The sequence below is a fragment of the Pimephales promelas genome, chromosome 21, assembly GCF_988280905.1.
Source record: "Pimephales promelas chromosome 21, fPimPro1.hap1.1, whole genome shotgun sequence".
Taxonomy (NCBI): domain Eukaryota; kingdom Metazoa; phylum Chordata; class Actinopteri; order Cypriniformes; family Leuciscidae; genus Pimephales; species Pimephales promelas.
Genome location: NC_142789.1, coordinates 4,697,229 through 4,716,106, shown reverse-complemented (window position 1 = coordinate 4,716,106; position 18,878 = coordinate 4,697,229). Strand labels below are relative to the sequence as shown.

Sequence of the window (18,878 nt, the reverse complement as noted above, 5' to 3'; positions counted from 1 at the left end):
GCTGTTCTTTTGAATTTCTGGGTGATTCTCTGAATCGGATGCCGTTCAAGTCCCCCAAACTTGCTTCAAATATTTTCAATTGAAGGAAATCACAAAATACATTTTAATGCTGTCAATTAATAGAACCAGGTGCATTTGCATTATATTGCAACAAAATTGCTTTTGAAAAAAAATTTAAAGTTAATAAATGTAAAGATAATGAGTTGCCTAAGTAGTAGACAACAAGCATGTTTGCATGTCCTCACTAACCATCATTATATTTTTAATGAATATGAAACAAATAAAAAGTGCAATTAATACCAAAATGTTGCTGCTGCTAATATAATCATATGTTGATCTAGTGTATTTTCGTTTACTGTTGTGAAATGGAAAATCATTTATCGGTAATCGAGAATCGTTAATAATCGAAAATCGACTGTAATCGAATCGGGACTTCAATAATCGTAATCGAATCGAATCGGGAAATCAGACAGATTAACCACCCCTAGTATCCCTACCTAGTGTGTATCAAATGTTGGTATCAGGACATTAGCAGAAGAACAAGCACAGAATGAGTGTCCTGAGTTCAGTACCTGAGTTTTCTCCTGGACAATCACACTGGCATTCTGGGCCACTGGATAGGGCTTGAGAGGAGCTTTAGTAGTGGCCAAGATGAAGTCTGTGTGTGCTTGGATGACTTGATCCAGGTATTCCCCAGCCGGCTGAGAGCTGTAGTACACCGTGATCTCATCCGACGGGACCAGGTGCCCCTGAAACGACAAGTTTGGACACATTACAGCCTCATATGCAGAGTAGTCACCAGTAATGAGTACAGGTGTAACGATAGATACCCTCATGTCACCATACCATATTATTGCGATACTCCAAGGCACATGATAAAAGGTTTACAAAAAATTGACTGTTGATTAAAATGCTAAATTTGGTATTTCATTGTGTGTAAATGAATAGTCTTGGACTTAAAAAAACAAAACAAAAACATCTGGCATTATCAGGACACACAAATATCCCCCACGGCATTATTATACAATATATTCAACATTATAGTAGTTTAAGTAGTTGAACTATACACAATACATATAGTCAATATCCACCATACATATTGTTGCATTTTTGTATTGCGATATACTGTATAGTGATATTGTTACACCCCTAGAAATGATGCTCAATTTTAGACATTATTTAGTTAAACATTTTCTGAAAGATCAGCACCTCCTTTCCGTGAACATTAATTACCCATGAGTTTCTCAGTGATGGCGAACAGCTCATTTAATCTGCCTTCATTTCAAAGACGTGTGTACTGGGAAATGCCAGCAAGTGCTAATCATTTTCCCAAAGCAGACACTACGAGAAAACAAACGGGCTTGTTGTGGAAAATATGGCTTTGGGCATTCGGTACCTTTGAACAACGAGAGAAAAAAAAAACACAATAGCTTCTGCTTTTCCATGAACCCTCCCTGGTTACCAACTCTCATCTCAGCAAACGCTGAAAAGTTAATTCCCTCCCATGGAAAATTCCCTCCGATTTTTTTTCAGACTTTCAATAAGAGAGGAATTCGGTCCTGGCGGGCGTCCACGTGCCCTTCCCCCTCTCATGGAAAAAACGCTTGTGAAATTGGGGGGTGAAGAAAGGAAATCTGTCTTACTTTACTGATTTACAACTTCAAAGCACTGTTTGTCTTTAAGCTTTATTACGGCAGAAGCTTTATTAAGACCGAACAATTGCTCAACGCATGCAGAACTCTGAGGTGGAAAGATTGTCCAAATAGCATCTCTCATGAGTCTGGGAAAAACAAGTGAGCTTGACCCCGAGAGAGAGACAGAGAGAGACATGACGGGAGGAGACGTCAGAGGTGTGGAAACAACAGAAATAAGACCTTATTCAACCTTTACCAAAATATCTACTGACTTAACGCTCCTCTGGAGAAAACCAGTGAGAACAGAACTGCAAAAATCAACACATTAGTCCCACCAAAAACACAAACCAGTGGTTGAGTTAAAATCCTTTGACATAAGGTGTTTATGTGGTCTTCCTAATCTTCTAATGTTAAGTTCTAGCACGAACCGCTAGCAGTCAGTCTTGCTTTACGCTATCAAATTAGGCCAATCTACGTTTTTATGAGATTGATATTAAAAAAAAAGCTACGAACCATGATGTCTAACTTGTAAGATTAGTCTCATGGTGTGTTCACACCAAACGCAGATTTAATTATTTGCGTGAGTGGATTACATACTCGGGGGTGGTGATAAGACACATGCCTTTGGTGTGAGAGACCCGGGTTTGAATCCACTGTGAGACACCAATGTGTCCCTGAGCAAGACACTAAAGGAGTAGTTCACTTTTGAAAAAACTTTTGCTGATTATTTACTCACCCCCATGTCATCCAAGATGTCCATGTCATTCTTTCTTCAGACGAAAAGAAATTAAGGTTTTTGATGAAAACATTCCAGCATTTTTCTCCATATAATGGACTTCATTGGGAACCAAACGGTTCAAGGTCCAAATGAGAGTTTCAGTGCAGCTTCAAAGGGCTTTAAACGACACCAGACGATGAATAAGGGTCTTATCTACGACTCTTCGAGTCATGACTCAAAAAAAGATTTGTTCATTTTGATGAACGAGTTTGAACAGGAGAGTCACGCATGCGCATCAGAAGAGAGCAAGGTGACCATTTGAGCTTATAAAACTTAAACTTTGTTTTTTTTTCTTTTAATGAGCGATCGTTTAGCTTGATAAGACCCTTATTCATCGTCTGGTGTCATTTAAAGCCCTTTGAACAGTTCGCAGTTTGCACTGAAAGTGTCTTTTGGACCTTGAACCATTTGGTTCCCATTGAAGTCCATTATATGGAGAAAAAATGCTGGAATGTTCTCATCAAAAACCTTAATTTCTTTTCGACTGAAGAAAGAATGACATGGACATCTTGGATGACATGAGGGTGAGTAAATTATCAGCAAAAGTTTTTTGAAAAGTGAACTACTCCTTTAACCCCTAGTTGCTCCAGAGACGTGCGACCTCTGACATATATAGCAATTGTATAAAAGCGTCAGCTAAATGAATAAATGTAAACATAAAAAGTCAATGCAAATAGGGCGGCGCAAATGACGCAAATTGGGCGAACGCTCGATATTCGCATAAATTGCGTCTTACGCAACTCGAGCGGAAAGTTCGCATGACACTTAGTTGCGCAAGCCAATCAGCGAAGAGCTCATCGATACGTTCGGTTACTGTCACTGTTGTGTGAAGACACACCCTGATGCGAAAAACAAGAAACATCCCGTGAGGAAACTAGTGCGAGTATCGTGATGTGAATATACACTTCATGTTTGTTGTGAACACACCATTAGAGGTTCATGCATCAGGCCCGTGTCCTCACCTTCTGGCGTAGGCTCGCTCTATAAACGCAATAATACTTTTTTTTAAAAAAACTGGGTAAAATGAGAAGACGATTCTACTCACCCTTCAACCATCGAACATTAAAAGTGTAATTTAAAGTGACATTAAAAGTGTAAAAGCATCAATAAGGTAATTTTAACATGAATAACCGCCTAAAAGCGTGATTCTCAACACAGAAATAACGCACGGGTTAAATATCACTTTTGTAATTTATTATCTAAAATGCGTTGCCTTAATCAAAAATGTTCATTAACTTCAGCATTGTGTGATGGCAAACAATTTTGAAAGTGATGTCCTTCACAGTCCCTCCAGGATTTCACGATTTTTTTTTGTGATTTTTGCGGTCAAATGACTGATTTTGTGGTGGTAATTTCCAAAAATTTGTGAAAAAATTTGCGACATTTATATTTAACATTTACCATAATAGTATTCAGGCCTTCCAGAAAAACACGGAGTTTTTTTTTGTGATTGTTGCGGGCAAAAATTGATTGATTATGCGGCCAGTTTTCTTTAAAAATGCGATGGAATATGTGGGATATTTATGCAATTTTATGCGATGAAATTGCTGGAATTTACAAAAATTGAGGGAACTTGCAAAAATTGCGGTTTGATGAAAAAGAGAAAAAAAGTGATTCCCCCAACATCCTGTTAATATAAGAGTCATTTCTTATTACTTCCTTTGATAAAAAAGCATACTACATCATAGAAAGTGCTGGGAATATTTAATTTCTCATCTTGTTTTATTTCAGACTCTAAGAGTGTAAATGAGGTGTGGCCCCTTTAAGAGCTGCGCGCTCCCTGTTGAACTGTCGAACACCCCATGTGTGCGGGTAATTTCTGTTTGATGCTACTACTTTTATCTTATGTTGTTTATTAAGTAACGATGTGACAGTAGAACGTGTGACAGACAGTTATACGAGTTCGATTTGTGAGATGTCAATCGCCTCCGTGAGTCTGTCTGGCGTCGCGTAATTGCGTCACTTCATAACGTTCCCATGGAAACAGGGGGAAATGGCTGCTCTTGTGTGAAGCAAACGCAACATTTTTCAACTTTCTGCTAAGATACATGTGACTTTTTTTTGCAACGAAAATGCGAGGATTATGAAATTATGCAAACCCCGCATATTTTGCACGGAAATCGGCAATTTATGCGGCGAAAGTGCGGCGTATTTGAAAAAATGCGGCCCCCGCATAAATATGCGGACTTTGGCTGATTTTGCATTGAATTCAGCGATCGCATAATCGCGTTTTTCTGGAGGGACTGCCTTCATTTTGAAAGACTGTATTTGTGAAAACACGTGATAATTTGAGGAGAAAAACTTGCTAAAGATTCTTCGTGCATCCAGTGAATTATTAATGTGATATTTCATTAATTAAATCGTGAGAACAGAATATATATATATATATATATATATATAGAGAGAGAGAGAGAGAGTCCTTTTTCATATTATTACAGCAGAATGTGAATGGAAAAAATAATAATAATCACGAGGAAAAGAATACAGCGACTGAAAAGAGCTCTTGCCCATAGATATTCTTGTTTTGTCACATTAAAATACCAAGTGTTACAATATTCTCATGATGTTTGAAAATAAAACATGAAGGGAAACTGACGGATCAGCTTTATTTATAGGGCAACCTTATGATTTGAAGTGATTCGTTTCATTCTTTCTGAATGGAAGTTCCCCAAACCAGAAGAGCCATGCATCCATAATTCAAAACACAGTAAGATGGTCAAGATTAAGGTGGATAGAAGTGGATGTGACTGGACTCGCTGTACCTTCTTGCGCAGCTTCTGGATGCGGTTGATGACCTCACGGGCCACTCCTTCATCCACCATGGACTGATCCGGCGTGACGTCGAGCAGAACCAGCACCTGTGAAGACAAACGTGTGTGTTCAGATCACTTCAAGACAGGAGGGTGTCGACTGAGATCAATCGAGATGCAGTCTGAATATCAAATATGAATTTGACTCTGTTACGTTGTCTTATAAGTTAATTGAAATGGCTGCCTGTACGGTATAGAATTATGTACAACAAGGGAAACTCGAAAAATGTGAATATTGTGCAAAAGATCATTTATTTCAGTAATTTAACTTAAAAGGTGAAACTAATATATTATATAGACTCATTACATGCAAAGTTATTTGTTATTTTGTTATTTATTTCGATCTCCATTAGCTGCACACAGCGGCTACTCTTCCTGGAGTCGATTCAAAGTGAGATATTTCAAGCCTTTATTTGTTATAATTTTGATGATTATGGCTTATAGTTTAAGAAAACCTTTTCACAATACTCTAATTTTTGAATCTCTAACTACTTTCAAATTTTGGATAAATCACATCTTTTAAACGCTATGTGAGAACGTCACGAAGGGGTTTCGAGTGCTTTATGTGCTTCTAGGGCCTCGTTCAGATTGTCAGTCCAAATCCGATAGGAATCCGATCAGAATTAGATAGTGGGAACGGTTCAAAATCACATGAAATCCGATTAAATCGTACTTCTGGAAATCCGTCTCAGTCTGACTGCTTATGTGGAAATTTTATGTGATTTTAAAACATAAACGCCAGATGTTGTTATAGGAAACAATGCAGTGCCGGACGAGCAGAAAATGACAACATAACGGAGACGTATTTTGAAACCGGATTTAAATTTGACATTTCAATGTTGTAAAATTGAAATAAGACAACATTTCTATTGCTCTATTGTTTTGGCGTATTCCTACCAACGCAACGTCATTCCCATGAAACCACTGCAGATATTTCGAAAACGAACGAAAAACGAAAACGAAGTGTGGACATCAATAATGTTAGATCAGATTCCAATCGGATACACAAATAATCGGATTTGGACTGGGCCGATGTATTGATTGTTGTTCTGTATTATGAAGCACGTTGGGCGACCCGTGTTGCATTAAACTGTGCTGACTGAATGAAAGTGCGTGCAGACCTGCGCGTCTGAATGGGCCTCGTACTGAGACGGTGTTCCTGACGTCTGATCGAAGCAGTACATCAGACGCAGATCGTCCTCGTGCAGATCATGCCCGTCCACAACGATAGATCCTGCAGAGGAACAGATGCCAGGCTGTTACTACACATCGGGTCACAATATAGCGCAATAGAAAAATGAAAATTGTGTATAGATCAGATCACCCAACATTAAATTTACTATCTGAGAAAAGAAGTTGAGAGTTTTAGTGTCAGAACTACATTAATCTACTATATATAATGTTGAATATAATGTATAATAATGCAGTGGGGGATATTTGTGTGTCTGATGTCTGATGTTGTCAGTAAAAGTGTCCGACATTGTTTAAAGTTATCTAGTCAGTGACAGTGAAAGCATATTTGTCTAAAATAATTCTGTATTCTGTAAATCATTTTTGGAGTATCGCAATAATATCGTACCGTTAGTTCAGTATCGTGATATGTATCGAGGGTCTCATGACACACACACACTGAGCCTGAGGGACTGAAACTGACACTTTTTGGTAATATATCAAAATAATAATTTTAGGTCTAGGCAACGATTAATCGCATCCAAAATAAACTTTTTGTTTTTTTTAATATACGTGTGTGTATGGTGTATAATTATTTTTGTTTATATAAACACACATGCATGCATATTTTTAAGAAATATTTGCATTCATATACTGTATATATATTTTTATTCATAATTCATATTATCATATATACATATATATATAAAATATAAATATTTTATACATAACACATTTTTATTTAAATATATACATGCATCATGTGTGTGTATTTATATAAAAAATAATTATACACCGTACACATATATATTATGTAAACAAACTTTTATTTTGGAAGCCATTAATCATAAATTTATTCCCTAGTTTTTTTCAAAACTCAATGTTCTTCATGGTGTAAACTTTTCTTCATCAATGAATGTGCATGAATTTCTATCTTGTGATCTTATAAAATGTAATCTGGATCGTGTAATCAGATTACAAAAATTATACACTTTAATATTATATATAAATGTTTTGAAATGTTTCAAAATTCAGACTCGTTTTTTTGCTAAATACTTTATTCTTTTGCAAATCTATTTGTCATGGTATTGGCTCCACAGATTACTTTGTATCATTGTTTCTGTAACAGTAATAAGAAATTGTGTGTGTGTGTGTTTGAGACTTTGCCAAAGACGATATTTCAAAATACTTCTGGTCTAATGACAAAATAGAAAATTTGTATTTACAGAAACACCTAGAACCTTGGAGTGGCGACATATTAAAACACTAAATTATCCATAATTCCAATAAACAATGAACCCTCTCTAGTCTGTGGTTACATGGCTTGAGAAAATATACATATTCCTTCAGATATTAATTTACAAGTTAAAAAGACTTTTCCTGATCCAGAAATTAAAAAAATAAATAAATATATATATACATACATACAGTACATATTCCTTAAGGGGAAATATCTGCATGAAAATGACTGTTTTTGTTGTTAGTATAATGAAAATGTGTGGACCGATCTCCAGACCGCCTGCTTTCCTTCACATCTCATCTATCTCTGCACGCTTTTCCAGTCTTATCCGGCGTTCCGCTCATTCCAACGCCAGCGTTTCAGATAAAAGGCATGAAAACGCTTCAGAAAGGGGAGAACACGACGGTCTGATCACTGCACTCTAATGTGAGATCTACACGGCTGCTTTAGTTCTTCTCCAACAGGTTCAGTAGCCAGAGCCGCATCAGAGCCGGAGAACAGCCGGGCTTTCCCTCGAGTGAGTGAGTGAGTGAGTGTGTGTGTGTGTGTGTGATTAACATGTAAGTGGTACCTGTCCTCTGGAAGGCCTCCAGCTCTTCACTCTTCAGGTCTTTGATGGACGCAGTCACAGATTTAAACGCTCCTTTCAGGCGTTTGCCCAGAACCATGTGATCGGGTTCAGCTCTCAGACGGATGCCGTATCTGTCCTTGTCGGAGGACAGCGTGAGCTGGCGAACGTTCAACTCCTGGAGAAAACACAATGTCATGCTACTGTGAGATTGACAAGTTTTCCAATAAGATGTAAACCATTTAACTGCTAAAAAACACACATTTAATCATTTAATCAAAGCGCAAGGGATCGATATTGTCACCGGCGGGCACCCGCTACTGTTCAGGAAATGGAAAACAGCACTGTCACTGTATTGCTGATACACCATCACTGATTAGACACTTGCATGTGCACGTTTTCCAGAAATCAAGCTCAAATGGAGTTTTGAGGTTTTTGACCAGTGAATCACAAATATTTCCTGCCATTCTTTGCATCGCGTTACATTTTCATCAACTTATATAAAGTTTATTGTAGCTCTGCGGGAGCACCATTTATCTGTCATTTGGTCAAAAACTCATGTTATAAAATATGAAGTTCTTCGCACAACCTATTTGAGACAGTACTGACTAGTTACAGTGGTGGATGAAGTACACGAATCGAGAAGTTGAGAAAAAGTATCCTCATAAAAAATACTCCATTATTACTGTAGGGATGCCCAGTATATCGGCCGATACCAATATGGCGGCCGATATATGTTCATATTTAATGTTATTGATATCGGCCTGAAAATAAAATGTGGCCGGTATATTAAAGCCAATAAATCATGTATTGTTTCCTTCAGCTGAGACTCTTCAGATGCGACTGTTCAACATGATAATTTTGAACTGCTTGAAATATGATTGGAATCACTTCAAAAATGGGAAGTAAATAAGTGCAGCACAAGACTGTCATATCGGCTACATAAAATTATAATGAGAGGATTATAATTGTGTGTTTGGGACATGGAATTTAATGGTGAGACTTTTGTTTTTGTAATCAGTTTCTCAAAATATATGTAAAAATTTATCGGCCAATATATACGATATTGGCTTTCAAATATAAATAATTATTTGTTATCAGTATCAGCCAACAGTTTTATATCAGTGAATCCCTACTATTAAGTATTAAAATGCTTTTCAATTTTATTTGAGTAAAAGTACAAAAATACTAATTTTTTTTTTTTTACAATTTTACAATTTTAGTGCAATTTTAAATACTTAAGATTAATATATAAATAAATTGATATACATTTATATATTTTGCAATTATAAGTATATAATTAAGTAAGTCAGGACTCGTCAATAAGAACGATTATGCAGACACTTAATAAGTATAAAAGAGAGAAAGTAAAAAAAAACATTTTATTACCAAAACACATCATACACTGATAACTACGGACAATTCAAGTTTGCAATGTGAAAATGACATAATAAATAATATAGTGCACTAAAATGAGGAAAAACTAAATGCGTGTAGAATGTGTGTTAACAAATATAAGCGCGTAATATAAAAACAGACCAGAGTGTTCCAATCTCTCTATTGCTGTGTCCGAAATCACCCACTACTCACTAAATAGTGGACTATAGAGTGAGCTCGCCATTTTGTAGTGCTGTCCGAATGTATAGTGATGATTATTATACCCTATATAGTCCACTCAATGTATCCCAGAATGCATTTTGAAAAGTAGTGTACAACCGATGGTCACTAACCCAAGCCTTACATAACATCATGCATTACGCTGATCGTAAAAATAAGTCATAATCATGTGTGGAGTAGCGCAGTATAACAGAAACGGACAGAAATTACTTTTAGTTTGTAAATTTTGGAGAAATAAGCTCAATATAATGTAATGTATTTATTTAAAAAAAATCGATTTAGCCCAGAGCCGGCTCGGTACCAGCTGACAGATGATGTAATCAACGGCGCAGAGAGACGATCGAGTAGTGTCCGAAAGTGGTGTTTCTATTATGCTGGTGAGCTCAGCTCACTATATAGTGCTCTGTTCCCTATCCTCTACACAGGGGGTAGGGAGTAGTGGTTTGAGTGGAGATTTCAGACACAGCGAATGTCATAGACCAACGCCACTTTTGCGTCATCGAAGGGTAACGCCCCCTTTTGGGGGAAAACACCTCTATACTGTCTATGGGAAAACAAACGGATTCCCATGAGAACAGAACTCGCACTAGATCTGCAAAGTTTCTTGATAGCAAAAATGGCACAAACTTAAAGAAGCTAACGTTACTGAATACGGGGTTACAGAGGTGTCCCTTTGAAATGGTCGAAAACTGGATTAATGACCCCACACAGCGGCCAAATATGGACTATTCAGACATCTAACGTTACCACTATCTCGTGGAATCACCAAGTAAGCACGTAGCCTTTTTTTTTTTTCATTAACAGTCACAGTATGACAAACTAGACGATGAATGCATCATATTTAACTTGATTTAAGCTATTGACATTAGTCTAATAAGGTAACGTTAGCTGCTAACAGCTTAGTCTTTCTAATAGCTAGTCGACAACAAAACTGTCAATAGCGTAAATCAAGTTAAATATGATCCAAGTGACATGGCCTCATCGTCTAGTAGTTTGTAATAGGCTACTGTGAGTGTGTAAATGATAAATAAATAAAAAAGGCTACTTACTTGGTGATTCCACGAGATAGTGGTAACGTTAGATGTCTGAATAGTCCATATTTGGCCGCTGTGTGGGGTCATTAATCCAGTTTTCGACCATTTCAAAGGGACACCTCTGTAACCCCGTATTCAGTAACGTTAGCTTCTTTAAGTTTGTGCCATTTTTGCTATCAAGAAACTTTGCAGATCTAGTGCAAGTTCTGTTTTCATGGGAATCCGTTTGTTTTCCCATAGACAGTATAGAGGTGTTTTCCCCCAAAAGGGGGCGTTACCCTTCGATGACGCAAAAGTGGCGTTGGTCTATTGCAGTTTCTCTGGTAGATCACCTGCAATCAACCGATTAATTGGTGTCACCTGACGGGAGCTACTTTTAAATCTAGGACGCGTGCTCTTGCTCGCTCTCTCTCTCTCTCTCTCCTTGCAGCCAGCAATGCAGTAGCAGTATTTTTGCTTTTATAGTCCCCTTTTCTTTATATATTAAATAAACTTTATTTTAATTGGCAGACTTGAGCCAGGGGTGTAACAACCTCACATTGGGAAAAATGTGTAAACAAGAAAATAAATGCATGTAAACATCCTAGTTTTATATCATTTGAAACTGCTACGGCAGCGGGGGAAATGCATGGGCATTAATTTGTGTTATTTTAATGTTATGTTTCACAAAAATGCACAAACACTGTATGGACATGCTCACATTCAAGCATTACAGTGAGCTTAAACAGCTCGCCACAAATAACTGACAATTGGGACCTAAATATGATTTTCATTTACAATAATAAACACTAAAATTCAGCATTAGGAACTTTTCACGCCATTCGTCACTGAAGCGCCGCGGATCGCCCTTTCTCGGCTCATCCTGAGTCTCATCTCTTGATCATCTGAGTCAGTGAGTCGCTGTCTCGATAACATGATTTCGGATACCGCTATCCCGCCTCGGAGAGGCTGCTGACTTCTTCAGTTCAAAATAATGAGGGACTTTTTCACATCTATCTTTGTTTAGCTGTTCGACCATAAACAAGCTTCAGTTCTTCTCTATATCAGTGTCAGTGTTTCTGAACGCCTGAAACGCCTCCATTGTAGTCTTGAGTTTCTTCCAGGAACGAATACGTCACAATATTGCTCATTATAATAATTCAAACACAGAATAAAAGGGCAGGGCATGGTTGAGTTAGTTAGTAGTGTGTTGAAACCATAGACTGTAAAAAATATGATGTCACCCATAGACTTTCTGAAGAACAGTTTTGAGGCTGTATGGGCGGCGCCATATTGGAAAATCTTGGGAAATACAAAATACAAATGTTCAGAAAGGAAACAGAGGTGGTATGATGTGTTGTGTCAGATCATGGCCGAGACGTCAAATTCCACTCGGCGCAGCCCGTTATCAGCTGTCAATCAAAGTTAACCGCCCTTATTTGTAATACATTTTACATCTAAATGCGATGTAAACTAACAAATTCACCCCCCTCACAGTTGTCAGGCACTCATAACCTATCCAAAAATACAATAAAAGTCCATGGTACCAACCTGTAAAAGCATGAATTTATGCTGTGAAAGTGGACATTTTAACATACAGTAGGGTCTATGGATATTTGCACCTCCCTCTAGCGGATTTTAAATGTATTGCAGTTTTTCGCACATCCGGGTAGGCTTCATGTTTCAGATTAGAATGTTGCCGCTTGGTCGAAACTGGCGGTTATGGTAAGGGGCGGGACATTTACCAAACACACTCGAAGCGCTTGACCAATCACAACACACTGATCCAGCCAACCAATCAGAGCACAGTGTGCTTTTCAGAGACAGGACGTAAACAGAGCGTTACTGACAGACTGGGAAGAGAGGAGCCGCAACAATGGAGAATATGAGCAAATATGATTTATGAAACAAGGATATATAACCCAGCCAGCAATTTTGCATTTAAAAGACGTCTTGAAGAAATGAAACTAAACCGCTTGTAATCACTGTTGACTTTACTTACATGATGGAATATCACACATCTCGCAAGTTATTCTGGCAAAAACGACATGTATCCAAATTCAAGGTTATTTTGGCTGGAAGTGTGTTACTCACAGCCGGACTATATCGGGTCTATAGTTAACCTAGACGGAGGAAAGACGGCCATTGCTTGCTGAGAAGGTCCTGCCTGACAGTGCCGCTCTAAAGTGTTAAAGCACCAGTGAGAGACGGGTTTTGTGTTTGCTGTATTGCAGTGGGAGATGTTCATTAAATCAGGTGACTGCAGCGTTTGTGTTTCTCACATTGCGAGAGTAGAATAAAAACAAGTCAGACGGTTGAGTTTATGCCTCACATGTTCATCTGGGACTCGAGTCACAGAAACGTCACCTGAATAAAACATGGCATCTAATGAACCACACAGAGACGGCGCTTTAAACCAGCCGAAAGGAAGCACTTTAAAACCCTGTGTCACCAACAAATCCATCCGTTTAAGAGCATTATGATCGGATTCAAAACAACAAATATGAAAAAAATCGACGCTCTATATATGCCAGTGAACGGCTAAAACGCATCTCTGTTGCTGCTGGATATAAATGCATATGAATAACAAATTATCTCTCACTAAATAATGCAAAGCAAAATGCAACGTGCAGTTTCATCATCTTTCATCCAGGTGATTTTCTCATGAATATTTTTGTGAGACGAGTAGGTCATGTTGAATGCTAAAGCTAGCGCTGGGATCAATGGTGTGTGTGTGTGTGTGCGTTCTCGGCGGGGGTGTTTGACAATCGAGCGTGGCAGACACGGAGACAGAGGAGCTAATTTTAGCTCGGAGGCTCAGCCCACCCATAAATCACTGCGGCAGGGGCTGGAGATGAAGGACACCGGTTGAGTGTCTGCACACACACTCACTGCACGCATGTGTGTGTGTTCATACACACCAGAGGAGAGGAGTGCTGTGATGTAGCCATCGACACGTGCTAAGGGGAACATGTTTGTAAAGAGCTCCACACCAGCAGAGGGCCCTGCTGAGCTGATCACACCGTGATTTGGTTTAAATTCACAGTTGCTGCGTCCCAATTAGGGATGGGTACCAAAACCCGGTATTAAAAGGGCCCCGGTGCTGAATTTTGAAAAAACGCTGTATCGATAAGCTCGGACGTTCTCGGTTCTGCTGTCGGTACTGGAGAAATTAAGTAATTACACGTAGCTTACAATTTATTCCTAGAAAGACGCTATCTTGAACATGTTTATCTCGCCAGCCATTTCTATATATAAACTATATTTTAATTAAACCATTTGTCTGTGATGCAAATTTGCTATTCGCAGTTCAGAAGAGAGAGAGAGAAGAGAGAGAGCGATCTCTCACGCGGAGCCACAGCGCGCACAAAAAGACAGCCCTTGCTTAATGAGTGACAATGAGGACAGAACTAAACATTCAAACGAGGTTACACTTTAGATCTGGGATATTATTCTCATTTTATTTTAGATTTCGGCTTCCAAAGATTATAAGAAGATATTTGAGATAAGTTACACCCGTTAAAAACGAGACGCATGATCTGTCCAGCACAACTTCCTTCACTTCACAGCGCTGCGCTGTCAGTTCTTCCTAAACCCAAACGTGCCGTCAGAATCAGCACGATCGGCATTTGTTGCAAAATGCTGTCTCTACTGTTGCTAGATCATAAAATGCCTACTAAAAACACAAAAACCTGCGCAAGAGACGCTGTTCACAAGGCGGTGCGCGCTCCGAAACAAGAAGACTATAGCCTATTTGGGCTTCGTGTGTCCTAAACTATCAAATATACATAAAAATGTCAAAACGACCAGCTCTGAGATTCACTTAAACACAATTATGTCTTAAATGGACGTAAATAATATGGAGAAAATGATGGTGCTTCAGTTACTGATTAGATTTGCTCTCGGTCTTAAAGGGGCAGCAGTCTAATAAATCTGCTGACGATTCAGCCATTAATGCATTGAAAAAAAAAAAAAAAGCACTTGAATGAGCAACTTTAGATTTAATAAGCATTAATCTATCTATGATAAACTATACAGTGCTATTTTACATTTGATTACTAAATTAGATTTACTTTCAGACAGAATATATTACCTAAAAAGTAATGTTAGTAGACCTTCCTGAAATTAAAGCACTGTGTATTGTGTATCTTTGATTAATTGTATCCTATCTTTTGTATATAAAACAATAAAAGCCTGCATGCTGCTGCATAACAAATGAAGAGTTCAGATGCAAAAGCCTCTAAATGCCATTTGAAATTTTCTTCTTTAATGATGATTTTTATCAAACTTGTATATTTAAGTTCAATAATTTCACTTAAATAACAATTAATAGGTAATTATCATTGCCATTTAAGTGAAATCACTGAACTTAAATATACTTGCTTGATAAAAATTATCATTTTAGGAGAAAATTTCAAATGGCACTTAGAGGCTTTTGCATCTGAACTCTTCAAATATATATATTTTCTTCGTTTTGTTAAAGCATTACTTTTTAAATTTTTTTTTACATTTCAAAATATAAAGTTAATTATTTTCTTAATTCTTAAAAAAAAGAAAAGAAAAACACCAAAAAGAACCGATAAGTATACCGTTAAAAGTACCGGATCGATAAGCAGTATCGGTAAGAGTAGTAATACCGATAAAACCTTAACGATACCCATCCCTAGTCCCAATTCGCCTACTTAAACTACGCCCTAAAAGTATGTACTCTTTTTGTGTGTGGCAAAAGAGTAGGCAAGCTTTGGGACATACCATCACGTCATCTTTAACGGACAGCTCTGTCTCGTGCTGCGTGCATCCTGTCACCGTAACCTGCCCTGTCAATCATCTTGTCACAGTTAAAATCCTCCATTCAGTTAAAATCGTCCTCCACGTCTGTAGTTTTTTTTTACACTTTTTACTCGTGTTTGTAGTTCTAACCAAATCCTCGTCCAACGCGCGATGGTTTGTGGGTAATATCAGCCGTTAGAGTGTGCGTCGATCTGCACTTCGGATTCTGATTCTTATAGTAGACCATCCGGGTCTCTTTGAAACACTCATACTACGATTTGGGACGTACTAATTCTATTTTCGAATACTATTTAGGACGGATACAATGCAAATTGGGACGCAGCTATTTTTTACAATTTTTTTGTGTTGGGGGAAATTGCAGTGTTTATTATAAATTATTTATCAGTGCACATGATTCTTGTTTTAAATTCATGTTCATGGTAATCTTGAATCAGATTAAGTTCCTCTTGCAGCATCTCTTCTCTTTTCTCACGATGTGGGCGGGGCTATAACCTGTCACTCACATGAGATCAGCCAATAGCGGTATGCATATTCATAGAACTGTGCATACTAAATGAGGCAAGGGTGTCGAGTTAGATTCAAGATATTTTAAGGCATCAAGAATTTTTTTTTCAAGGAATGAAAAAAACGTCTGATTATGTCATTTTGGTTAGAAAAAAATCAGAGAATTATTGACTACACGGGATTTAATAATAATAATTACAATTATAATTCTATATAGTATTTTAATTATTCTTAAAATAGAAAAAACATTGCAGATATGTATAATTAAACTCCTAAAGACATCATTGGTCAGTCAGTCCTCATTCATTGCATTTTCATGGGAAAGAGCGAGCAGCTAAATGATGATAACTGACAGGAATCGTGTGCTGTGATTGTGACACACACGCACACACACACACACTGACCTCCAGTATGTACTTCTGCAGGGACTGGATGTCTGCAAGAGCCTCGGCGTCCTGATGGATCACCACCACCTCCTTCAGCGGATACTGGAAAAACACACACACACTCGTGTCACACACAAATGCAGCGACTCCAACAGTGAAATATCCACTGATCTGATCACTCTGAGTTCTGCTCATATTTATTACCATTTTCTAAACTAAACTAAAGCAAATAAACTGTGATAATGTGAGAAATGCTGAGGGTGTCTGAATAGATTTTGGTTTCACTGTGTGTATATACATTTTTTATTTTTGTAGCTGATCTGAAAAAGTCTCCAAAACCATAAATGATCTAAACCGTGAGCTTTGTGATCTGTTGCACGCTACCGGCTCTCACCTTGACGGGAAGAGTCTTGCGGTCTCGGATCACACGGCCCAGCTCGATGACCGACTGCATCTGGGAGACTGCGTTCTCAATGCGCTTGTCGATCAGAGACTCCCTGCCAAACACACACACACACACACACACCGTCAGCTGTGAAAGGTTTCGAACAATCGCAGAACTGAATGAAATTCCAGGACTTTTCAAGCACTACTTTTTGGGTTTTTAAGGATTACAATAAGATATTGCACTTATCAAACAATATCTGATTTTTTTAAACTCAATTTACAGATATACGGTAACCTAAATAATATCCTTAATAATATACATTAAATAAATACAATGTTTATAATGGAGAGTATTGTTCGTTAAATAATATGTCGTATTATAATGTTGGCGTACTTCGTATATATATATATATATGAAGATTTCAGATACAAAAGCCTCTAAATGCCATTTGAAATTTTCTTCTTTAAATACACAATTTTTTTTTATATATATATATATATATATATATATATATGAAGAGTTCAGATGCAAAAGTCTCTAAATGCCATTTGAAATTTTCTTCTTTAATGATGATTTTTATCAAACTTGTATATTTAAGTTCAGTAATTTCACTTAAATAACAATTAATAGGTAATTATCATTGCCATTTAAGTGAAATTACTGAACTTAAATATACAAGTTTGATAAAAATCATCATTAAACAAGTCAAGCACTCTTCGTGAATATGGCCGTTTTTAAGGGATACATTTTTAAAAATTCAAATTCACGAACTTAAAACACATCATACAAACTTTACTATTTAATTTAATTATTTTAGAGACAATTCATCCCACTGTAACACACGCTCATCTCGCTTTAGTTTAGCACTCATATTTCAGCTCTTCACATCTCCTTTTATTGTTTCTCTTTTCACACTATTTCCTTATTATATAAAGTGTTACCGATTCCAGTATAGTTGTATAGTTTAACCCCTTGAGGACCAAAAACGCGTCCCCACGTTTTGATCATTTTTTTTTTCACATAGCTGCAACATAGACTTAAAATACTCCATCATTAATGGTCATATAAATAAAATCAATACATGATTATAAACTATAGAGGGTCTTCTTTTTTGGGTACACTCTTATTAACATCAAAACCTTGTGTTTTTGTAAAATAAAAAAAAATAAACAGGGTGTGCTTTCAGCTCACTCTGTCTCCGCAAAAATCTTTCTGAGACGGTTCCAGTATAGTTGTATAGTTAATTATAGCCGTAGAGGAGAAAATGTAGACTCGCTCAGTCACACTTTGAGTTGATTTCTCAGTTTGGGTTTGCCAGCCTTTGACGATTTTTTATTAAAACGGCAGTGTGTTTCATACTAGTACACAGTCGTTTGATGTTCAAGAAACATTTATGATTATTATCAATGTTGAAAACAGATTTTTTGATGAATAGATAGTTCAGCATTTATCTGAAATAGAAAGCTTGTGGAACATTTTTCACTACCGTTCAAAAGTTTGCGGTCAGTAAGAATTTGGGGGGGGAAATTAAAGAAATTAACACTTTTATTCAAAAAGTGTCCGTAAAGACATTTATAATGTTACAAAAGAATCTATTTCAGATAAATGAACTTCCTTTTCAAAGAATCCAGTTGTCCACAAATTGTTTTCAACATCGATAATAATCAAGTCATCATATTAGAGTGATGTCTGAAGGATCATGTGACACTGAAGATGTTGAAAATGCAGCTTTGATCACATGAATAAATTACATTTAAAAAAATATTCAAATAAAAAACAGTTATTTTAAATTGTCATAATATGTCACAATATTATTAATTTTTTTTCTTCGTATTTTTAATCAAATAACTGCAGTGTTGGTGAGCTGAAGAGACTTTTAAAAACCTCACCGATCCCAAACTTGTAATCGGCAGAGTGTATCAGACTGCCTGTATTCATTAACAAAAATATAGCCATGTGTGCAGTAATATTGAACAGTG

The 18,878-nt window shown here is 37.2% G+C and overlaps 1 protein-coding gene across 2 annotated transcripts in view; it reads right to left on the bottom strand.

The window, feature by feature from the left end:
- Positions 1-18,878, bottom strand: part of iars1 (isoleucyl-tRNA synthetase 1) — an 85,358-nt gene that overhangs the window by 13,716 nt on the left and 52,764 nt on the right. For both annotated transcript variants that reach the window (XM_039648626.2, XM_089125221.1), the window contains exons 24-29: positions 16,906-17,008; positions 16,530-16,613; positions 8,204-8,378; positions 6,344-6,456; positions 5,175-5,270; positions 573-749 (exon numbers count right to left, since the gene is read on the bottom strand). In XM_039648626.2, the coding sequence (XP_039504560.2) occupies positions 573-749; positions 5,175-5,270; positions 6,344-6,456; positions 8,204-8,378; positions 16,530-16,613; positions 16,906-17,008 (748 nt within the window). The remainder of the gene's footprint in view (positions 1-572; positions 750-5,174; positions 5,271-6,343; positions 6,457-8,203; positions 8,379-16,529; positions 16,614-16,905; positions 17,009-18,878) is intronic.